The sequence below is a fragment of the Mixophyes fleayi genome, chromosome 6, assembly GCF_038048845.1.
Source record: "Mixophyes fleayi isolate aMixFle1 chromosome 6, aMixFle1.hap1, whole genome shotgun sequence".
Lineage (NCBI taxonomy): Eukaryota > Metazoa > Chordata > Amphibia > Anura > Limnodynastidae > Mixophyes > Mixophyes fleayi.
In genome coordinates, this window is record NC_134407.1 from 32,481,520 (window position 1) to 32,506,391 (window position 24,872).

Sequence of the window (24,872 nt, forward strand, 5' to 3'; positions counted from 1 at the left end):
CTTAATGACTCCATACCCTTTATCAATTTTGTCGCCCTTCTCTGAACCTTTTCTAGTTCCAAAATATCTATTTTATAGAGTGGTGGCCAGAACACTGCAGAAACTAAATTTCATTTTGCAGAGCGAAATTACAAAAGAGAGACAAAAGAATGGAGTGGGCACATATTTATATGGGGCATCACCTGCCGTCTGTGCAACGGGTCAGATCGGGGCTCATCCTATTGACTTTTTGGTTGCTGAAGTAATAAGTGCATCCTACGTTCCTCCGCATAACCCCGCTTTGTATTTACAGGAGACGCAGGACAAAGAGGATTACCAGGACCTGCTGGAGAGGCAGGAGCTAAAGGATCAGCAGGTGGGATTTTACTTTGCAGATGTTGACAGATATCTCTGCTCGTTTTAACATGCACCTCATAGAGGTGCAAGGAAAAAATGTGCGGAGATTCCTAACGTAACTGCCGGCAATATGCGCGGCGCAATGTCCGCGTGCCACATTGCCCAATAGTCCACAATGATCAAACCTGTATGCCATATGCATGGGGTGTAATTAAGTAGTATTCTCAGGTGTAGGCACTGCACCACCTATACCGATAGTCCAGTCCGAGCCACACCCACATACAGTCCTCTCTATTAGTCTGCAATGTCTATAGTGTAGTCTGCACCACCTATACCGATAGTCCAGTCCGAGCCACACCCACATACAGTCCTCTCTATTAGTCTGCAATGTCTATAGTGTAGTCTGCACCACCTATACCGATAGTCCAGTCCAAGCCACACCCACATACAGTCCTTTCTATTAGTCTGCAATGTCTATAGTGTAGTCTGCACCACCTATACCGATAGTCCAGTCCAAGCCACACCCACATACAGTCCTTTCTATTAGTCTGCAATGTCTATAGTGTAGTCTGCACCACCTATACCAAAAGACCAATCCAAGCCACACCCACATACAGTCCTCTCTATTAGTCTGCAATGTCTATAGTGTAGTCTGCACCACCTATACCGATAGTCCAGTCTGAGCCACACCCACATACAGTCCTCTCTATTAGTCTGCAATGTCTATAGTGTAGTCTGCACCACCTATACCGAAAGACCAATCCAAGCCACACCCACATACAGTCCTCTCTATTAGTCTGCATTGTCTATAGTGTAGTCTGCACCACCTAGACCGATAGTCCAGTCCAAGCCACACCCACATACAGTCCTCTCTATTAGTCTGCAATGTCTATAGTGTAGTCTGCACCACCTATACCGATAGTCCAGTCCGAGCCACACCCACATACAGTCCTTTCTATTAGTCTGCAATGTCTATAGTGTAGTCTGCACCACCTTTACCGATAGTCCAGTCCAAGCCACACCCACATACAGTCCTCTCTATTAGTCTGCAATGTCTATCGTGTAGTCTGCACCACCTTTACAGATAGACCAGTCCAAGCCACACCCACATACAGTCCTCTCTATTAGTCTGCACTGTCTATAATGTAGTCTGCACCACCTATACCGAAAGACCAGTCCAAGCCACACCCACATACAGTCCTCTCTATTAGTCTGCATTGTCTATAGTGTAGTCTGCACCACCTACACCGAAAGTCCAGTCCAAGTCACACCCACATACAGTCCTCTCTATTAGTCTGCACTGTCTATTGTGTAGTCTGTACCACCTATACAGATAGACCAGTCCAAGTCACCCCACATACAGTCCTCTCTATTAGTCTGTACTGTCTATTGTGTAGTCTGTACCACCTATACAGATAGACCAGTCCAAGCCACACCCACATACCGTCCTCTATATTAGTCTGCAGTGTCTATAGTGTAGTCTGTACCACGAATACCGATAGTCCAGTCCAAGTCACACCCACATACAGTCCTCTCTATTAGTCTGCAATGTCGATAGTGTAGTCTGCACCACCTATACCGATAGTCCAGTCCAAGTCACACCCACATACAGTCCTCTCTATTAGTCTGCAGTGTCTATTGTGTAGTCTGTACCACCTATACAGATAGACCAGTCCAAGCCACACCCACATACAGTCCTCTCTATTAGTCTGCAGTGTCTATTGTGTAGTCTGTACCACCTATACAGATAGTCCAGTCCAAGCCACACCCACATACAGTCCTCTCTATTAGTCTGCAGTGTCTATTGTGTAGTCTGCACCACCTATACCGATAGTCCAGTCCAAGCCACACCCACATACAGTCCTCTCTATTAGTCTGCAATGTCTATCGTGTAGTCTGCACCACCTTTACAGATAGACCAGTCCAAGCCACACCCACATACAGTCCTCTCTATTAGTCTGCACTGTCTATAATGTAGTCTGCACCACCTATACCGAAAGACCAGTCCAAGCCACACCCACATACAGTCCTCTCTATTAGTCTGCAGTGTCTATTATTAACTTTACTTTTCTTTCTAGGGCCACCTGGACCAGATGGACATCAAGGACCAAGAGGTAAAGTGTGAGATACTGACATCTCTCATACAATATCTGACATATTACACCGACCGATATATTCACTCTGCAAAACATTATATTGTATAATTCATTCTTGAAATAAGAAGTGATGCACTCTCTAATGTAAATACATGTTGAGACTGACATTTTATTTTATATACTTTGAATCAAAGCAGTGGAAGGTGAATTAACCTTATTGAACGTACCAGGTAGCACAGGGTCAGCTATGCAACAAATAAGTCCACACTACACACAAAACAACTTTATTTCCTTCCTGGTAACGTGACATAACTAAACTCAACAGAACAATGTTCCTGTACATTGAGTAATAATGTATGTGTTCTTTAGGTGAACAAGGGCCTCTGGGACTGCCAGGACCAAGAGGACCTCCAGGATCATCAGGAGACTCCGGTCTTCCAGGTAAGATTTTGTCCTGTGGTTATTAGTCGAATTTAGTGAGTACTGGAGAATTGTCACTTCAATTACTGATCAGAGAGAAAAATCCATCCTGTCACTTTCCTTGTCAACCCCTTTACTGATCAATATCCTTTATGTAACACTTCTTCACTCTATCCCAGGAGAAGTATTTATTCCAGCTCTACAATACATTTACATTCAAGAGCACTGATTGGACAGTTCCTTTAAATTGTAGTTAGTTCTACTTATATAGTAACTGAACGCTAAGACTATACGTCACCTGTAATTAGTTTAATCCAGTTGCTTATATTCTATTGAATATGAAAGGTATTTTAATATTAAGGTATATTACACTCTCACAGGATTTTAATTTACTGGCTTGTACACGCCCCCCTGCAACAATTACTAAATACATTGCTTCATCTCTCTGACTTCCATGTCTGCTTGATGTGCCCTTGGATATGACACAGAACTTCTTTGTGGATACAATTCCGTCCAATGCTGAGAGCACAGCAGAGCCCTGTCCTATCCAAGAGCAAAGAAAATATACAACTCTGTCTATTTAGTTTAAAGACAAAACTTGAAAACAGATTAAAAAAACAGAAAGAAACCCCCTTTAAAGGAGAGGACAGTTTAAGAAAAACATTTACCACTCTGCTAAAAAGCAAAACTGGTCAGCTAAACAAATTATTGGGCTTGGACCATCAGCACTTTCTCTAATGATCTGACTTTCTCCCTCTACCCAGCAATAATGGATAGTCGCTGGCTGTTCGTTGTGGGCCTCTGGATGGCTACACACAGCACATAATGTCACTGAGAGTTTAAAGTATAAATGATTCATTTGCTGCTGAGACTCACAAAGCACAACATATCCAGTTCCATTTAATCTGTTCTATTTAGTTGTTTCTTTAATTATTCATAGTGTGAAAGCAGATCCTTTTAGAAAGCCGGCTCGCCTGGTACAATATTTACGTTACTATGTAGTTACATAAACTATTATATTAAATTACCTTGTTTTTGCTTTATTTTGTAGGACTTCCAGGTGCACAGGGTCCACCAGGTAATATTTCTAAATTCACTGTGGTGCAAGTATTTAATAGTGGTACACTAAATAAAGCTTTTAGTCACTAGCACCCAAGCTGGGCATCCCCTAGGGTTATAGAAGGGTGTCTTCCCCTATATATAATGCAGCTAGAGCCTTCTTATAACAGAATAACAGAAAGCAGCATTGCACTGATGAGCCCTAGCAAAGTCAAGACAGGTTGTCTGTATGTTGGATTGACGGTTCTGCACCTCTGGCTGTATCTGGGCTAGAAAGAAAGTTATACAAACTACCACAGGGTTTATGTATGAGTTGTGTACACTTTATAGGAATATTGTCATTTTTAATGTTAGTATTTGCTACCCCAGGCTGCTTCATTATAGGCATATCCCTGATGACCATAGGCAACATTAAATCAGGGACACCACTGAAAAAATGATTAATGACACATTATATACATATACATGACGGGTGGAGTCAGTCATTACTGGCTATGTCTTCCTGTGACGCAGATAAAATACAATTACATAAGTATACGGTTATTATATAGTTGTGTCAGCCCCATGTCACCTAATTACCGCAGAGCTTGGCACTGCACAGCATGTGTTCACAAATATTACGTTTCAAGTAATATCAAGTAATTTCAAGGATACCCACTCCCCAGGTGGGGGAGTGGGTATCCTCCTTTCCCCTAACTGCACCTTTCGGGTTATTCCCTCTGAACCTTCCCTCTCTTTCTCCTCCTTTGAAGTCCATTCCATCCGCCTCTTCTGCCCCATTCACCTCCGTGTCTCAGTCATTTACCGCCCCCCTGGCCCCACTTCCCTCTTTCTCGACAACTTTGCTGCTTGGCTTCCCCACTACCTCTCTTCTGACCTCCCCTCCATCATACTTGGAGACTTTAACATCCCTATTGATCTCCCCTCTGACCCTGCCTCCATTAAACTTCTCGCCCTTTCTTCCTCCCTTGGCCTCACGCAGTGGACCTCTTCCCCCACCCACTGCCTTGGTCACTCCCTTGACCTTGTTTTCTCTCATCTGTGTGATCTCTCTGACTTCTCCAACTCTCCCTTCCCACTCTCTGACCACCATCTACTCTCCTTCAATCTGTCCTCTTCCCCTGCTTACCCCCTCCCTAAAACTACCCTCACTAGGCGTAATCTTGCTGCTGTTGACCCTACTTCCTTTTCCTCCTCTCTTGAAACTCTGCTATCCCCTCTTCCCTCCCTGGTCTGCCCTGATAACGCCACCTCTCTTTACAACCACTCTCTCACCACTGCCTTGGACGCTATTGCCCCTGCCACCTCTGTCCGCCGCCGCTGCTTAATTCCCCAACCCTGGCACTCTAATTCCACCCGCTTCCTCCAGAAGTGCACTCGTGCTGCTGAACGCCTTTGGAGGAAATCTCGCTCCCTGGCTGACTTCCTCCACTTCAAGTTTATCCTCTCCTCCTACTGCTCCGCCCTCTCCCTCTCTAAACAATCTTTCTTTAAATCCCTCATTTCTTCTCAGTCCTCTAATCCCCGCCGCCTCTTTGCCACATTCACCTCTCTCCTCACCCCTCCCCCTCCTCCTATCCCACTCTCCCTCTCTGCTACAGATTTTGCCTCATTTTTCTCCTCCAAAATTGAGTCTATCCGACTCGATATATCCTCATCCCCTTCCTCTCCGGCCCCTCTCTTTGCTCCTCCCTCTCCCCTTATCCCACCCTGGGACTCCTTCCGCCCTACTACGGGCGATGAAGTCCACTCCCTCATTCTTTCTTCTCCCCCTTCTACCTGTCACCTGGATCCCATCCCCTCTCACCTTCTTCGCTCCTTCTCCCCCACCATCTGCGCTTACTTAGCTCACCTCTTCAACCTGTCTCTCTCCACTGGTACTGTCCCCTCTTCCTTCAAACATGCCCTCATCTCTCCCATTCTAAAAAAACCTAATCTCGATCCCACCACACTCGCCAACTACCGCCCCATTTCTCTTCTCCCCTATGCCTCTAAACTTCTCGAGCGTATTGTTTGCAATCGGCTCACCTGTCACCTCTCTGACAATTCCCTCCTTGACCCTCTTCAATCTGGCTTCCGCCCCCTCCACTCTACTGAAACTGCCCTGACCAATGTAACAAATGATCTCCTCTCTGCTAAATCCAGGGGTCACTTCTCCCTGCTCATCCTCCTGGACCTATCCGCAGCCTTTGACACCGTGGACCACCCCCTCCTCTTGCAGACACTTCACTCTCTCGGTCTCTCTGGCTCTGTCCTTACATGGTTCACCTCCTATCTCGCCAACCGCTCTTTCTCTGTAACTATGTCCGGTTCATCCTCCCCCCCCTCTGCCCTCCCTGTTGGAGTCCCTCAGGGCTCTGTTCTTGGCCCTCTACTCTTCTCACTCTATACTTCCTCTCTTGGTGCTCTCATCACCTCATTCGGCCTTCAGTATCACCTATACGCCGATGATATTCAACTTTACATCTCTTCTCCTGATCTTTCCTCTCCTCTCCTCTCCCGTGTATCTGACTGCCTCTCTGCCATCTCCTCTTGGATGTCCTCTCGCTTTCTCAAAATTAACATTGAAAAAACTGAACTTATTGTTTTCCCTCCGTCCAAGTCCTTATCCCATCTGGATCTCTCCATCACTATTAACAACTCCACCATTTCCTCCGTCCCCCAACTACGCTGCCTGGGCGTTACCCTCGACTCCTCCCTCTCTTTTACCCCCCACATTCAATCTCTTGCGCAATCCTGTCGCTTTCAACTTCGTAACATTGCCCGCATCCGGCCCTTCCTATCTAATGAAGCAACCAAAACTATTATCCACGCGCTCATCATTTCCCGGCTGGACTATTGCAATCTTCTCCTCACCGGCCTCCCCCGCTCTCGCCTTGCCCCCCTTCGTTCTATACTTAATGCGGCGGCGAGGCTTATCTTCCTTTCTCGCCGCTCCTCTTCTGCCTCCCCTCTCTGCCTTGCCCTTCACTGGCTCCCCTTCCCCTATCGAATTCTTTTCAAACTTCTTACCCTCACCTACAAGGCCCTCTCCCAGTCTACTGCACCTTACATCTCCAATCTCCTCTCCATCCACACACCCGCCCGTTCCCTGCGCTCGGCCAATGACCGTCGCCTCTCCTCCACTCTAATAACCTCATCCCACTCCAGAATTCAAGACTTCTCCCGAGCTGCCCCCTTGCACTGGAATGACCTCCCTCGCTCCATCCGTCTATCCCCTAACTTGTGCTCCTTCAAACGGGCACTCAAAACTCATCTCTTCCTCAAGGCTTACCAGCCCTCCACTTAACCCTCTTTCCATGCTCGCTCTCATCTCCTAGATCCTCCTTTGAAAAGGGTGCGCTTGCTCCCCTCCTCTGACTCCCTCTGTGCCTACTGTCTGTTGCCCTCCCTTTAGGATGTAAGCTCAAATGAGCAGGGCCCTTCTCCCTCCTGTCTCTCTACCTTCTCTTCTGCTCCAACCTCAATATTCTTGATTTTCCTGGAGCATCTGAAGTCTCGGTATTATTCGTTTATTGTTCTGTACTGTTATTCCCTGTACTGTCCATTGTTTGTACTGTGTTCGGCGCTGCGGAAACCTTGTGGCGCCTTATAAATAAATAATAATAATAATAATAATAATAATAATGACATTTATTTCATTGCAAATATTTATGATTATTCAAGGACCACCCGGCACGCCAGGCCGAGCAGGATCTAAAGGTAAATATGATAACAGGCCTTTTGATAAAACAGTAAAATAATACATATTAATAAATATAACATAGAGTATATAATATAAATTTGGTATTTTTATTGCAAAATATGATTTTATGGAATAAGGGTATTTTTAATAGTTTCCTATGATCAAGATTGAATAAAGATTCTAACTACATTCATAGTCTGATTTACCTTCAGTAGGCAGAAATATGTCAATAAGTCTTTTTTTCTGCTTACCTGTTTTATAGGTGATGTTGGAGATCCAGGAAGAGTGTCCACAGGTGTGTAATAAAAATAATAATAATACATTTGTGTCATTCCCTATACAGTGTGATACCTTATAATATCCAATACTGATCTGTTATAGAGATTTGTCATAGCACAATTCATTTGCCTGTTGGTTATGTTCTAGCCAGTGTAGACCAATCCTAGAACACGGAGTGTCAGACTCAGCATCAGTTAGTGACAGTGAGAACGATCTGCATCAGTTGTACATGGTGCAGCTTGGTTCCTTCTGTTTGCGCTTTCTGATTAATTCATTACTTTTACTTTTTATTGCAGACGGTAGTTCGTATGTTGTTCCAGGACCACCAGGGCCCCCCGGAGCTCTGGGCCCACCAGGCTCGCCAGGACTACCAGGTATATAAGCACATCAGCAGACACAGATAGAAACAATTAGAGAATGGTCAAACCTTACTACGTGCTGCACTGTTGATAATAATGTCAAAAACGATTATATATGCTTTTGTGACTATGTAAACGTTATTTTCATTTTTAACTTACTTGGATAGATCGTCTAAATCAGTTTACAGTCCAATCAATTCCATTATCATCTTTTTATAGGTCCAATTGGGCCATCTGGTCTTCCCGGACAACCAGGTAAATCTATTTATATATAAGAACTATTTATATATCCTAAAAGTGTTATCAGTCCCACCATCCTTGTGTCTGTGGATGATCTCTTGATAGCTCTATTACAACTAGTTGGTATACGCATCAGGGCCATCTTTTCCATTGGGCACGATGGGCAGGTGCCCGGGGGCCCCACGGGCAAGGGGGCCCCGAGGCAGGGCTCTTAATTAGAATAAATAATCCTGCAAAAGAAAAAACCTGCAAAAAAAACCTTCAAAGGTCACTGAGCAAGTACATCTATCTATCTCTATCTCTATATATCTATATCTATATCTATATCTGTATCTCTATACATCTATATCTAAATATATATGTATGTATGTAGGGGCCCCGGTGCACTGCTTTGCCCGGGTGCCCATAATGTCGTTAAGATGGCCCTGATACGCATAGAGTAGATTTTGATATAAAAAAAATCTATCTCACTTCTAGGTACAAAGGGATCCCGCGGAGATCCCGGAGAGCCAGGGATTACATACTCAAGGCCAGAAAGTAAGTATAAGTTACAAGTACAACAATATATATGCTGAGCGTTCGGGATATTCCTGTACTGGATTCTGCAACCTGGGTGCAAGAGTTTTATAAAACACGTGCACAATGCATTAAACAGTACCAACCAATCAGACACTACCTTACACTAGGCTGAACAAAGCTAATAGCTGATTGGTTGTTACGGCATCTGTGTAAATAAATAAATAACCCAGCGGTTTAGTAGTGCTGGCAAAATGAATGCATCAGTGTAAAGATAAGTTTTAAATAGAGACTCGCACTCCTCGCTTCCGTGTCCCACTCATCTACCAAGATGGTACCATCGTCTTGCAAAACATCAATGCCAAATGCTTGGGGCAAGTGTGGTGACCCTACAGAACATAGGATTTAAACTAGTTTGAAATAGCCGAACCTGTACAATTAAGAATAATATCACAATTAAATGTCTGGGCACATTGAGAAGTACTGACCTGGGCATGGTACTACCCAACATAGATCTCCGCTCCCAACCATAATGGGCATAAAGGAAGCTGTACACACCAGTAAATGCTTAAGGGTTAAGAGTATTTATTTGTCAAAGTTTATATGATAACCCTACATCTTCATCAAAGACCAAGGGGTAAATGTATCAAGCTGAGAGTTTTCCAGCAGGTTTGAAAAACCAATCAGATTCTAGCTGTCATTTATTTAGTACATTCTACAAAAAGACAGCTAGAATCTGATTGGTTGCCATAGGCAACTTCTCCACTTTTCAAATCCGCCAGAAAACTCTCAGCTTGATACATTTACCCCTAAAGCTGCATGCAAATTATATGTTGGTAAATAAAAGTCTACATTTATTCTTTTAATTGTGGCACTTTGTACAAAATATATATTTATTTGCTGAGTAGATATGGTTTTTAAGTCTCCCATATTGTAGGGAAATATACTTGTTAAATTCAGTTAAATTAACAAAAATCGTATTAAAAGTACCAATAGGTAAAAATAATTATTAATCTTTCTTTCCACCCTGGTACCTTAAAGAATTTTATGATCAGAATGATGTGTTCAGTGGTCTAAATTTCATAAATAAATAATAATAAAATAAATAATAACAGTAATAGCTATTTATAGACAGTGATGATATCTGCAAACATGTTGACTATAAATCACTGATAGATTACACAAACTTGTAGCTTAATATAAAGAGGGCAAAATATATATATTTTCAAACAATATTTGTGTTTCTTAATAGATACTTATGCAGCACAAGCAATTCCAGGACCTCCCGGACCACCAGGACCACCAGGTAAGTCAACCAGTAACTTGGCCAAAGTCCATGTCAAAACAAGGCCTGTCTTGATCCAACGATACAAGAACCATCTCAGTGATACTGAAGCCTCAATAACAACAAAGCAGATAAAATAGAAGCAGTTATGTTATAAACATTTACAGAAGATGTTAGATCATTATTATCGTATAGCATAACAGAGGAGCACATACAAGCTCCAACAGTGAGGGCCTTGGTGAGAATGGACCCCATGACCACAGCGCTGTGAGACAACAATACTAACCACTGTTCTACGGTGCTGTGACCCCAGTACTGTAAGATAGCACTACTAACTGCTGTGCAACCTTGCTGCTCAGATCATTGATGGTGAAAAAATGAATATGGGAACTACCAATAAAAAACATAATGAAAATATCTGCACGGTGTAGGCAATGATTACAATTATACCAATCCCGGTCTTCTAGTTTACAAACCTAACCTCCAATTAGCCAAGATTTGCCTAACACTTTTGTGGTACGGTGGGATGGACCTGCCCACTCCTATGATATCACTATGAATTTGGTATTAGTAGGTATGATATAGGTCACACAACATGAAACCATGCTTCTATATCAGGTTGGACAAATAACCTAATATTGTAAAAGAGCCTATGTTGTACACCTAAGCTGTACATGTGAATAGAAATAAAACATTGTATGAATAATATCATAGTTGCCTATTGGTGTGGAATGTCTGGGAGACTCCCGAATTTCTGGGAGTCCTCCCGGACTCCCGAGAGTGCAAGCCAACCTCCCGGATCTTTTCCACTTGTGATCATGCGTCTTTGTGGCCCCGCCCCCCGCTGTAATAGGACAAAAATGGTGATGCCAGATTAGGGGGTGGGGCGAAATGACGCCATTCACCAAGCCACGCCCCCTCACGCCCACCTTCCCCCTGGATCTCCCGCAAGACAAATTGCCAAGGTTGGCAAGTATGAATAATATTAAACAACTGTACTCCACATGTGTAAACCCTGCAATTACATGCTATTAGCTGGACAATTATCATGTGTGGATTCTGGTAAGATAAGATAGTAGTCACTGGTGAATGTTCATAACCAGAAGATTATTTTTTATCGCAGGGGCCGCAATTCAAGGTCCACCAGGACAAGCCGGAACCCAGGGTCAACCAGGTCCTCCCGGTCCAGCAGGAACAGTGGGTCCAACGGGTGCCGTGGGTCCAGCCGGCACAGCGGGTACAGCGGGCGCAGCGGGTCCAGCCGGTCCACCCGGTCCAGCCGGTCCACCAGGACAAGCAGGTCCTGCAGGACCACCAGGTAAAACATTTCATCCCAAGTTGTTTGTTCCATTACATGTATTAAATTATTCTGTATGGTGACTATATGATGTCTGTATTTATTGTTGTCTTAGCCAATGTCAACAACTTGATTATACCTCCGCCAGCTCCTCAACCTCTTATCTTCTGTACCCCTTCTGTGCTTTCATCACTTCTGTACCTGTCTTAATCATTTATTAATCTTGTATAACTCATTGCACATTTTACAAGCGCATCTGGGGGTAAATGTATCATACCCCGGTTTTGTTACCCAACGGGAGATCGGCGTCTTTGCAGCTTAAATTTAAAGCGGCGCTGCCTTGTAAAGGGAAGTTTCCTTTTACAAGGCAGCGCCGCTTTAAATTTAAGCTGCGAAGACGCCGAACTCGCGGGAGTTGACAAAACCGGGGTATGATACATTTACCCCCTAGTTTTATAAATGTCCCAGAAATGTCCTAGTTGTTATTAATATTATCGGATGTGTGCCCAGAATGAAGTGAAAGCCCTATCTCTATACAAAGGAGCATTATTATATAATATTACTACATTCTGGTAATACTCTGTCCTCCTTCTGTTGATTAGGGGAAGGTAAACAGGGACCTCCAGGCTTACCAGGACCAGGAGGTCCAGCAGGACCATCAGGTCCAGCAGGACCAGCAGGTCCAGGAGGTGCTCCAGGTGCTTCAGGTGTTCCAGGATCTTCAGGACCAGCATCAGGTAAGGACTTGTCCTTATTTGGAAACTGCCAAACTTACTGTATACGGTGCTGGCAATAATTAATAACGCATTTTGTCTTATGTCTACAGAAGCCGCCGGTTCTGCTGGGCCGCCTGGCCCTCCAGGTGTACCTGGAAGTAAAGGAGACCCAGGTAAGAGCCAAACAGAAGTCTTGTCAGAAAGTTCATAGTCTAATTAATAGGTCCACATTTGTATGAAATGTTACATATACTTTTGGGATGTATTCTACAAATCTACATTATTATTGTTGAGAGTGGAAAAGCTGTACAGTAGTATCAACAGCCATGTGACCACCATGAGGTCTGTCACTTGTGGGGTCCAGGATCCAGATAAAAACATATATGTAGTTATATGTATATAGTTTAGTGAGATGGATTCGGAGGCAACTATAGATAAAGGAATTTATATCTAGTTGGGACTGCTTAGTGGTTGTATTAGGACAGCAGGATTAGGAGGTATATTTTGAAATTTTGCACAGTCATTTTTAGTTATGTCCCTAGAGGACTGGAGAACAGATGGTCACTTATTGGACACTATGCACCAAATGGAGAGTGTAGATAAAATGTTTTGGGGTTGTCCCTTTTGATAATGCAACAGCTACTCCTGATACCCCAGGGAACTGCATTTACAAATTAGGAGCTATTCTGATGACTGTATCAGTATACAGTCTATACAAGTAGAACCCATTCTGCATCAGTATACAGTCCATGCAAAGTAGAACCCATTCTGTATCGGTATACAGTCCATGCAAAGTAGAACCCATTCTGTATCGGTATACAGTCCATACAAAGTAGAACCCATTCTGTATCAGTACACAGCCCATACAAAGTAGAACCCATTCTGTATCAGTATACAGTCCATACAAAGTAGAACCCATTCTGTATCGGTATACAGTCCATACAAAGTAGAACCCATTCTGTATCAGTACACAGCCCATACAAAGTAGAACCCATTCTGTATCGGTATACAGTCCATACAAAGTAGAACCCATTCTGTATCAGTATACAGTCCATACAAAGTAGAACCCATTCTGTATCAGTACACAGCCCATACAAAGTAGAACCCATTCTGTATCAGTTTACAGTCCATACAAAGTAGAACTCATTCTGTATCAGTACAAAGTCCATACAATGTAGAACCAATTCTGTATCAGTATACAGTCCATAAAAAGTAGAACTCTTTCTGTATCAGTATACAGTCCATACAAAGTAGAACCCATTCTGTATCAGTATACAGTCCATACAAAGTAGAACCCATTCTGTATCAGTACACAGTCCATACAAAGTAGAACCCATTCTGTATCAGTATACAGTCCATACAAAGTAGAACCCATTCTATCAGTACACAGCCTATGCAAAGTAGAACCCATTCTGTATCAGTACACAGTCCATACAAAGTAGAACCCATTCTGTATCAGTACACAGTCCATACAAAGTGGAACCCATTCTGCATTAGTATACAGTCCATACAAATTAGAACCCATTCTGTATCAGTTTACAGTCCATACAAAGAAGAACCCATTCTGTATCAGTATACAGTCCATACAAAGTAGAACCCATTCTGCATTAGTATACAGTCCATACAAAGAAGAACCCATTCTGTATCAGTATACAGTCCATACACAGTAGAACCTATTCTGTATCAGTACACAGTCCATACAAAGTGGAACCCATTCTGCATTAGTATACAGTCTATACACAGTAGAACCCATTCTGTATCAGTAGTATACAGTCCATACACAGTAGAACCCATTCTGTATCAGTACACAGTCCATACACAGTAGAACCCATTCTGTATCAGTATACAGTACATACAAAGTAGAACCCATTCTGTATCAGTAGTATACAGTCCATACAAAGTAGAACCCATTCTGTATCAGTAGTATACAGTCTATATAAAGTAGAACCCATTCTGTTGACCAAAATACAGTCTAGAGCCTGGTGTTTTACTGATATACACAGCATACCAAATTCCAGTGGCACGTATACAATACAGAGCTCACTCTGGTAAATAATGTAGAAAGCAGTCTCGGCTCTGATTACCATTATACAATACAGACCTCCATTATGGTGACCTGTATGGAACACAGATTTCTTTCTGGACACCAGTATACAATTTAGATCCCATTCTGGTACCAATATACAATACCGTGTCCATTCTCCTACCATTATAATACAGAGCCGTTTTTGGTTACCAATATACAATACTGAAACATATTCTAGTGTAAAGAATACAATAGTGTAATCAGTGTACAATACAGCATCATCATCATCACCATTTATTTATATTACATTAATTCCGCAGCGCTGTACAGAGAACTCACTCACATCAGTCCCTGCCCCATTGGGGCTTACAGTCTAAATTCCCTAACATACACACAGACAGACACAGAGGGGCATACACAGACTAGGGTCAATTTGTTAGCAGCCAATTAACCTACCAGTATGTTTTTTGGAGTGTGGGAGGAAACCCACTCATTCTGTTGACCAGCATATCAAACAGACGTGATTCTGTGAGCTCATATTAGTGATCAGTATATCATACAGAACTCCATTCTGGTGAACAGTATATAATACCACTCTGATACCAAGCGCACATTGTACGCCTCCCACAAGCAGGCTGTGCTTCCTGTGGAGGATTATGCTCCAATGACTTCTCCTGTATTTGTTGTCAGAAAATAATTTCTTTGCATATGCTTCTTGAAGTTCCTGCCACGGTAAAGATATTTGATTTTTCTGGTGTCTGACTACCATATGCCGGATTGTACTATGGATCTCAGACAGCCCGTATAAAACTCAGAATATCAAGACTCGTAGTTAAGGATGATTCCTTAAAGTAGAAGATCATCATCATCATCACCATTTATTTATATAGCAGCGCTGTACAGAGAATTCATTCACATCAGTCCCTGCCCCAATGGAGCTTATAGGCTAAATTCCTTAACACACACAGACTAGGATCAATTTTTTTATAGCAGCCAGTTAACCTACTAGTATGTTTTTTGGAGTATGGGAGGAAACTGGAGCACCCGGAGGAAACCCACACAAACACAGGGAGAACATACAAACTCCACACAGATAAGGCCATGGTTGGGAATTGAACTCATGACCCCAGTGCTGTGAGGCAGAAGTGCTAACCACTTAGCCACCATGCTGCCCATTAAAAGATGATCATGTTTCAGCATATTATTCTGTTTAGTAATTCATCTACCTTAATGCAGCAATTTACTATATGCATAAAAATAGGAATCAGCCTATATTCCATTCTAAACTGAAAACTGTAATATGCATTGTAAATACAATGATCAAATAATCTGTTTTCTTCTGATAGGTGATCCAGGACAAAGAGGCCTTCCAGGTCAACCAGGTAAAAAATTACATATTAATCTTGTTTTAATTCCATTGATTCTACCAGATGTTACAATAATAATAATAATAATAATAATAATAATAATAATAATAATAGTAAATTCTGTTATGAGTCATATACAATATTTAATGACATTTATGATGTATCTTTAAGTGATGTTACTTAAGTATGTTGACCTTGTTACAGGATGGTTTATAACTAACTACTTCTGTTTCATGCAGGACAACCAGGCGATCCAGGTCAGCCAGGACTTGCTGGACCACCAGGTCGTGATGGTCAGTTCCATTATTATTATTCAATTAAAATTATTTGTTTTCCATCGTCTTACAATAGTCAGGAAAAGTGGATGTAGGAGCTTAATTTTTTATTTCACCTCAACAGGAGCTTCTGCTGTTGGACCCTCCGGACCTCCAGGCAACCCAGGATCTCCAGGATCTCCAGGATCTCCTGGAAGTCCCGGTTCACCTGGAGCACCAGGAGAAAGAGGTAAAGATTAATTTATAGATCTATAGCAAACAAGCTGCATGTATATAGTCTTGTTTCATATACAGCTGAGTTTGACACCACAATCTTCCTGCATCAGCTTGATAGGACCTGACATCACTACCTTGTGCTGTTGGAGGACCCTGCTCCTTCCACTATCTAACTCTGTGGCTGCCGGCTGGATTCCACTTCCCCTCCACAATTCTAGGCACTGCCCCTGTCACATGCAGCTCTGTCCTCACTAACATAATCACACAAGTAGAGTGAAATACTCTGTGCCTTCATCAACATTCTGATAATCTGATTGGTTATATGTTGTTATAACCCTGTCCACTTTCTAAATGAGGACATCTGGACAGGGGATAATTGCTCACAAATGATCTGACCCTAGTCAAATGCACCTTACAAACAACACTGCCAAACTCACACTACAACTAAAAAATTTTTAAAAAAATAATGATATTTCCCATCTAGTGTCACTAACCCCATATTTTAAGTAAAATACAACAAATAATTGACATTAAAGGACATGTATGTCTTTGCCATTGAAAGCAATACATTAACCATTTTGTTACTAGCTGAATTTAGTGCAATAAACTTTGCAAAGGTCAAATATGCATTATGTTCAGATGACTAATATAATTATCACTACTAACAGGTGAAGCTGGAATCCCTGGTGCTCCCGGTATTCCAGGAAGTTCCAGAGGTAAGTAAATATGTTTGGAATAAGGCGTACACCCTACATATCTTGGTGTTATTTACAGTACAACATAAGGTAATATCACAGTGACAACCCGTGATTCCGCAAATAATCACTTCAGTATAGGTATCGGTGTTACCTTAACGATTACCACAGTTAATTCATGTCAGGATTGCTTTTGGCATAGGCTGGAATACGTATGTCGCAACCCACCGATTGTACATCTCTATAATAGAGATGGGGCCCCATATACAGCCCCCATGTACCATCCCAGGCAAGTGATAAACTTCTAAGATGACCTCGGAGAGTTATTACCCCACTCACATTATTCTTATTCAGGAGAGCAGCCCTGGTCAACCTGTGGCTCTCCAGGTGTTTTGTAACTACTAGCCCCAGCGTGCTTTGCCAGTAGATAGCCAGCCAATAGCTAGCAGGGCATGCTGGGACTTGTAGTTTCACAACACCTGGGTAGCCACAGGTTGACCAGGCCTACAGTAGAGCTTCTAGAAACGGTTGTGGGCGCTCACTGTAAAGCCTTGGCCTATCTCCCTGAAATGTATTTACTGTGTGCCTGGTAGAAGAGATTCATTAGTAACAATAAAACCCTTAGTGCTTGACCACAAGACCATTAAGTTGATACACACGAGATAAATCATTTTGTAAGTTTCCCGAGACGAGTGCCTGAACTATATTAGTGCCATATATTTCTATATCCTCTTGATACTATATTAACAAATTATTGATTTATCTATCTTAGGTCCACCCGGTGGAAGACCTGGCCAAGGTTCTCCTGGTGCTCCCGGCCCACCTGGTCCCCCTGGTCCTCCTGGTCCCACTGGTCCTCCTGGTGAATCCGTAAACTCGGGCCGTGGAGCAGAAGAAGTCCAACAGTACATTGCCCAATATCTCCAAAGTAAGAAAAACTACAGGAATAACATGATATCATGTAAAAGTTACATAATGTGTAAAATGTCAGAGTAAGACTAACATAAAATTAGGGATTTTCTGATGCTTGAAGACGCACTGATGTTGAAGATCAACTCAGTGTAGACCCTCAACCATAGTTGGTGAAGTATGAATCGTAGGAACATAAATGGTGTTGCTGAGTATTCCATTATTTCCAATGTGTACGAAAATCTGTACATATTGTTTGCAATAAACTGCAATTATGAGCTATGCATTTATTTTTTGGGGTAATGATTAAACAACATCATATAACAAATAATAATGTTCAATTTTAAATGCTGCAGTAAATAGTTTTCCCTTGTATTAAGGATCAGTAAGAGATCTCTGGAGTCTCTCTATGTCTAACACCGTCTCCGTCAACCCTGTATGTCCTTGTTCTGTACCTACATTATGTATGAATTCCTATATCGACAATGATGATTTATCATTCTCATAAAGCTATGATGATGGTTTTAAGAGACTGATAAACACCATCCATATCAACTTTAGAACCATAGTCTGATATGAAGATCTACTTATATAGACACTTCAGCCAATGTAGTATTTTTTTATACTACTCATTTTTTATTGCTAGACCTCTTACATTTGTTTATAACCTCACCAGTTTTATTGAAAATAGTCCTACTGAACTTATAATTAACTAATCCATTTTTTGTTGATGGCCAAACCTTTTGATGAGTTGGCTTAGGGTATTGGTACTCAACTCAAGTATCTGTGCTCATTGCCCTGGGACTACAAAACGAAATGTTTTTCAATAGAAAGCATTGCATATTTGACAATTGGTGGACGTCATCACTTGACGTCCCGTCTCACAGATTACGCACTTTTGGTTTAGGACATATCCCCAATATACATCCTGATCTTGCCACCACTGGACACCTGGGATGCAAAACATTTTTTTTTTGCTTTTAAATGTTGCGCTGCAGTAATGTGTGCAATGGAAACCGAATCATTGACCTATAATATGATATTAAATATATACTCCTTCTTATGTAGGTGAAAATGTCAGAAATTACCTGGTTGGACCCCAGGGACCACCAGGGCCACCAGGAGATAGTGGACAGCAAGTGGATTATGCAGAACTGGCAAGCCGGGTTATGAGCTACTTAAGAGGTAGGATAACATTTTCAGATGTAGAGAATAGAATCTAAGTAATAGGAGGCTGTGTAACCATTCTGCTGGCTGAGACGACATTCTCATCACTTGCCAAGACCAAAACACTTGTGTTAGTATAGTATACATTCTATAGGGCAGTTTTTTTTTTCTAAATTTTTTTTATCCCTGAAACTTGCTGTCTGAGGCAGTTGCCTTCTAAGCACATCCCTGGTTCCCTTAGTGAGCTAGTAATTACATGAGTCCCCTTGCACAGTGATTTGTGCTATAAATTAGATGACCAGTATATCAATGTTATCAATCTTTATATAAAATGGGTCAACACATTATGCAGAATTCTGACAAATGTTCTAAGGTATGTATTGAAGTACCTGTCTTGTATGGTTAGGCTCTGGATTAACGTCAACAGACCTTGGCGCCGGATCAATTTCTGGACCAGCTGTGACTTATGAAGAAATCTTATCGATGTTGCAAAGTAAGTTCTTCTATTTTTACAGCAAAGGGGTACAATTGATTAATTAATAGTGACATTGAAAAGGTGTAACCAGATTAAGAAAGATTTTTGTCTAGCTCATGCATAAGATTACTTTCTCTTCCTCCCACAATAGCATTGGAAGGTATTAAATTCACACTTGTATCTTCTAGATTCTGGGCTATCGCTTGGCCTTCCAGGACCACCTGGTCCACCTGGACTGCCAGGAATGCCAGGATCGGCCTACGGAGACATCACAGCTTTACTTCAAAGTAAGGGAGAATTTTGTAATGAAGGGAATATATATCATATGTAGAAAATATAAAATATGGGGCGATTTAGCATGGTGACGCCCCTCCTTCTTTTTGATTGGTTGGTCCCAGTTGGTCCTGCCCCCTTTGATCAGCGTCTTGGCAATTTAAAGGTATGCTTGTGCTGCTAGTGGGGCGATTACCCCGATCACCCCTCCCTTTGATCCGCCACTGGCCTCATCCTAGTCTAGCTCATTCCATACACATGTTGGTGCTGAGCCACTGAAAGTTCTTATGTATCTCATCATACTAATTATAATACAATACATACAATGTGGAATAAATAAAACCTACAACAATACAAAACACTACATTTCTATTAATATTAATATATTTCATATATTTCTGCTAATTTAGCATCTGAATTCAGAGGAGTTGTTGGTCCTCCTGGACCACCAGGTCAATCCGGACGTCCAGGTCGTCCTGGGCCCCCTGGTCCTATGGGTCCACCGGGAAATCCAGGCACAAGTATGACTTCCTTCAACACAGAGGATATTTCAACATACCTGCAAGGTAAGGCCAATGCATTGAATGCCGCCTACTTGACTAATTAGATAAGTGGTCACATTATTGTTGAATAAGCAATTCAGTAAACTTCAGGCTAGCTAGTCTGAACTATAAGTGAAGCAGTAATGTTGATTAAACCTTTTACATAAAAAAAAATAAAAAAACCAAAACCTCGGCACTTAGATGGGCTCATCCGTAGAACCAATTGGTTGGTGTCTGCCGTGTAATTCTGTTTCACAATTTGTAGAGTGTGTGGTCTAAATCTCAGTATAGGAAAGTGTGAATGTGACATAGAGTAGTGACTTTAAGTGTATAAACAATATTTTGTCCCTTTAGGTTTTGGGTATAGCTCAGGCCTTCCAGGACCACCAGGACCCCCAGGACCCCCAGGAACACCCGGCCTTGGCGGTAGTAGCCTGGTCTCTTATGCTGAAGACAACAGAAGTGATCGATTACGGACTGAGCTTATTGACTATCTGACAAGTAAATATACCTTAATTTATCTAGAATTCAAGTTGTTCCATTACTATATGGTTTAACTTTAAGATGTGTATTAAAAGGTTCTGTCTTTCATTTGGTGAAATGACGATGTACTTTGGGAAAATGAAGACTATATGTAAACACGTGGATATTTGTCTTCTTTATTATCTGATTTCTGATTTGTAAAATGTAAGGAATGGCACATAAACAGCTCTTATTGTGTAGATATATATTAAACAATGTCTAAGTCTATACTTAATCTTATTTCAGCCAATGTAGTTAATCTAAAACATTTAGCTGTACCAAGTCTACTACATTACAGCTCGATGATTATTCAAATATTATGGTTTACCTACAGGTGACAACATTCGTCAGTATATCTCTGGCCCACCAGGTCCACCTGGACCTCCTGGTCTTCAAGGTCTACGAGGTCCAAAGGGAGACAGTGGTTTGATTTCTTCCTCATCATCATCATTATCATCAGGATCGTCACAATCTTCATCCTCCTCATCGTCTTTCTCAATTGATTATAATGAAGTTGCGTCTCGTGTGACGGAAAGAATTCAGAGTAAGTGTGTGGACTTTCTGATTGGCTCAGTTTAACTCACTTTTGTTTCTACACTTACATTCAATTGCAGATTAATGTAATAAAATTATAAAGCATTCTGTTCTTGTAGCACACGATAGCACTTCAGACGGAGCTGGTGCATTGGTTTGTGGCCCTTACCAATCAAGATAGAGATTTAAAGGATATTTACCAGAATACGAGAAATGGTATTTGATCAGTAGTAGCGTTTCAACAGTTTCAAAAAAGTAATTATTTAAACATTTTTTTTTTTCTCAAAAGGTTTTTATTAAGTTTTTAGTAAAAGAATATGTAACAAACATAGCAGTTACCACAGAGTATAGTGCATAATGTAGATCCAATAAATCAAACAGAACTGCCCATAAACCATCAAAAAAGTAACAAAAAACAAAAACACAGGAAACATTCAAGTACACATAAGACAAAGACTTCAAGGGGGAGGAGGAGGGAGACAGTCAGGGGGGCAGGAGTCGGAGACTGGCCCAGTGGCGGATCCAAGGGGGGGGGCGATCAGGGCGATCGCCCCCCCCCCCCTAGCAGACACTTGCTGCCGACGGCTGCACAGTATGTGCAGGTCCGTCCAGCCGTGATAGGCAGGGACAGTGTGCTGCCCGGCTGCTCTGACTGTGTTTAAAACACAATCAGAGCAGCCGGGCAGCACACTGTCCCTGCCTGTCGTGGCTGGACGGACCTGCACATAGTGTGCAGCCGTCGGCAGCCTAAGATGTTGGAAAGGGCCCCCCCCCCTAAATCGCCCCGGGTACAGCATTGTTCTAGATCCGCCCCTGGACTGGCCGTATTAACCCCAATCAACCATAAAGGCACATTTTGAGAACGGGACATCTACCCTCCAGAGGGGGTATACAGCATGGGAGATTTAGGTGGCAGACACAGGTCTATACTTTGAAAAGAATTCGTACCATGTGAACCATTTAACCAGGGGCGAGGACAGGGCCATCTTTTCCATTGGGCACGATGGGCAGCTGCCCGGGGGCCCCACGGGCAAGGGCCCCATAGGCACGGCTCTTAATGAGAATAAATAATCCTGCAAAAGAAAAAGCCTGCAAAAAAAACCTACAAGGGTCACTGAGCAAGTACATCTATCTATCTCTATTTCTATATATCTATATCTGTATCTGTATACATCTATATATCTATATCTATATCTAGGGGCCCCGGTGCACTGCTTTGCCTGGGGGCCCATAATGTTGTTAAGATGGCCCTGGGCGAGGAAGCTCTTGAGGAAAAGTTAAAGCCTATGGTTTCCATCTCATAGCTGTGTTGTACTTTGCTGATGATTTTGGTAAGAGATGGAACCAAGGGGGATTTCCAGCTTTGAGCTATTGCGGCTCTGGCTGATACGAGTATGTGCCCCGTCACATAGTGGTTATGACGCTGAAGATGAGGGGGATATAGGTATTTAAACATTTTTTAAATGTTTAAATAACATTAAACCAAACTCTACTGTTCTGTCTCCTGGGGTGGGTGTTTTGGACCACCCCATGTAGGAGGAGCTATCTGACATGTGACTCTTTATTGAATGACTGGTAAATGTAATGTAAGCCTCACATGTTAGAAACCCAACTCAGTAAGACTGGTGCAGTTTGGTCAAGTCTGGGGAAAGTTACTTAAACTTTTGAAAATACGTTGACATTTTTTGTTACTACACTGGATAACCTAATGACCAAATGTGTAAACATTGTTGTTTTTTCATATTTAGGTCAGGGGCTCCTTGCAGATATCACTTACAACATACAGAGGGCTAGTCTTCCTGGTCCACAAGGACCACCAGGACCACCTGGAATCTGCCAAGTATATGCAACCCATGCCAACATTACAACCGATCTTATGGAACTCTTTAGAGGTAAGGTAGAAATGTCAGGTATTCTTTCCTTTCTTGGTTTGACATAATATGTGAGCACGGTGCCTAGTACGTCTGCCTCACAGCACTGGGGTCATGAGTTCAATTCCCGAACATAACCTTATCTGTGTGGAGTTTGTATGTTCTGCCCGTATTTGCGTGGGAATCCTCCCACACTCTAAAAACATACTAGTAGGTTAACTGGCTGCTATTAAATTGACCTTAGTCTCTGTCTGTGTGTGTATGTTAGGGAATTTAGACTGTAAGCTCTAATGGGACAGGGACTGATGTGAGTGAGTTCTCTATATAGCGGTGCAGAATTAGTGGTGCTATATAAATAGATGATGACTTCCTTAATCATGCATGGTGCAGGACCTTAAAATGCACCTGTCACCTAAAGACAGTGGGAGCAGCCATTTTGTGGCTTGAGCCAATCTCTATGAGAAAGCAGCATATAGAACGATGAGGAATATGTGCCTGTCAATTGTTACAAGCAATACATCCCATCAGTTCTCTTGGAGCCAATTAGTGAATTAATAGGCTGTTATCGCTGTTTTGTTCAGCCCACAAATGGCTGCCATCACTGTCTGTATAGGAGACGGATGCACTTTAACAATAAAGTTTGTCATAAAAGATGATACAAACAGTGTTAAGGGAGGCGTTGGAAAGAACTCAAATAAGTGTTTCCACAATATAGACTAAAATACATTGAAACGCGAGGTCATATGTGAAACTAATGGCAGAGACAAGTTGAACGGCACCTGTAGATCATTGGAACTAGTTACCTGTGGTAAAGAACAGCTGTAAGGCCCTATAACCACATGACCAATAGGAAATACCTTGGCATCCTAAATGGACCAAAGCTTCTATCTGATGACCTTGTTGTCTAAGTTGTATTAATGATAGAAAATGTAATAGTTAATCAATTCTGTAGTTATATCCTGATCATCTATATGTAGAACCAAAACTATCAACCACTTTTGTGTTTGATTCTTTAGTGCATGGTACAATTGCTGGACCCCCAGGTTTACAAGGGCTGAAGGGAGAGAGAGGATACCCAGGTGCCAGAGGTAAGTGACATATTATAAGCAATGTCGTCCTCTCTTTTGTTTTAATGTTCATTTTGCTTTAAAAGTGTACATCTAGGGCCTGATTCATTAGTGATCTTATCTGCCCTTTTTTGCTTATCTTAAGCAAATCCACTCTGTAAGTGAAGAATTTCTTAAGTTAAGAAAATCCATCTTAACTTCACTCTTATCTCCCTGTTTCTTCTTAAAATAAGCATCTTAACTTTTGCACAAGATAAGATCACTAATGAATCAGGCCCCTAAATTTAAATGATCCCCACCAGAGTATTTGGGAGAGTGGTACACTTCACTTACTTGTCAACTTGAGTGAGATTAATGTGTACCATTAAATGCCTCTCACAGCAGCTCCACAAATAACATGTCCTGAATTAATTACACTGCTAGAATTTTACATTATAGTACAATACTCGCAAGCTCTCCAGAGATGGTAAATATTTATTTTATTTCTGCAGGTGACAGAGGAGAGCCGGGCTATGCAGGACCCCCAGGACCAAGGGGACACAAGGGAGACAGAGGTGTGGTACCCTCCAAACTTAGTATTTCCCAAATATGAAATGGATATGAAATACCAGATTTATGTTTCAGACATTTGCCATTACAATTACA

At 42.0% G+C, this 24,872-nt stretch overlaps 1 protein-coding gene across 2 annotated transcripts in view; it reads left to right on the forward strand.

Annotated features, from left to right (window-relative positions):
• The window catches only part of COL17A1 (collagen type XVII alpha 1 chain), a 57,782-nt gene that overhangs the window by 28,995 nt on the left and 3,915 nt on the right, over window positions 1–24,872 (forward strand). For both annotated transcript variants that reach the window (XM_075216198.1, XM_075216199.1), the window contains exons 29-55: window positions 293–355; window positions 2,415–2,450; window positions 2,802–2,873; window positions 3,904–3,930; window positions 7,578–7,613; window positions 7,859–7,891; window positions 8,172–8,249; window positions 8,454–8,489; window positions 8,952–9,011; window positions 10,243–10,296; window positions 11,399–11,593; window positions 12,175–12,309; window positions 12,399–12,461; window positions 15,661–15,696; window positions 15,921–15,974; window positions 16,081–16,185; window positions 16,841–16,888; window positions 17,640–17,795; window positions 18,845–18,961; window positions 19,350–19,436; window positions 19,607–19,705; window positions 20,102–20,257; window positions 20,588–20,734; window positions 21,090–21,299; window positions 23,038–23,181; window positions 24,177–24,248; window positions 24,719–24,781. In XM_075216198.1, coding sequence (XP_075072299.1) covers window positions 293–355; window positions 2,415–2,450; window positions 2,802–2,873; window positions 3,904–3,930; window positions 7,578–7,613; window positions 7,859–7,891; window positions 8,172–8,249; window positions 8,454–8,489; window positions 8,952–9,011; window positions 10,243–10,296; window positions 11,399–11,593; window positions 12,175–12,309; window positions 12,399–12,461; window positions 15,661–15,696; window positions 15,921–15,974; window positions 16,081–16,185; window positions 16,841–16,888; window positions 17,640–17,795; window positions 18,845–18,961; window positions 19,350–19,436; window positions 19,607–19,705; window positions 20,102–20,257; window positions 20,588–20,734; window positions 21,090–21,299; window positions 23,038–23,181; window positions 24,177–24,248; window positions 24,719–24,781 — 2,382 coding nt within the window. The remainder of the gene's footprint in view (window positions 1–292; window positions 356–2,414; window positions 2,451–2,801; window positions 2,874–3,903; window positions 3,931–7,577; window positions 7,614–7,858; window positions 7,892–8,171; window positions 8,250–8,453; window positions 8,490–8,951; window positions 9,012–10,242; window positions 10,297–11,398; window positions 11,594–12,174; window positions 12,310–12,398; window positions 12,462–15,660; window positions 15,697–15,920; window positions 15,975–16,080; window positions 16,186–16,840; window positions 16,889–17,639; window positions 17,796–18,844; window positions 18,962–19,349; window positions 19,437–19,606; window positions 19,706–20,101; window positions 20,258–20,587; window positions 20,735–21,089; window positions 21,300–23,037; window positions 23,182–24,176; window positions 24,249–24,718; window positions 24,782–24,872) is intronic.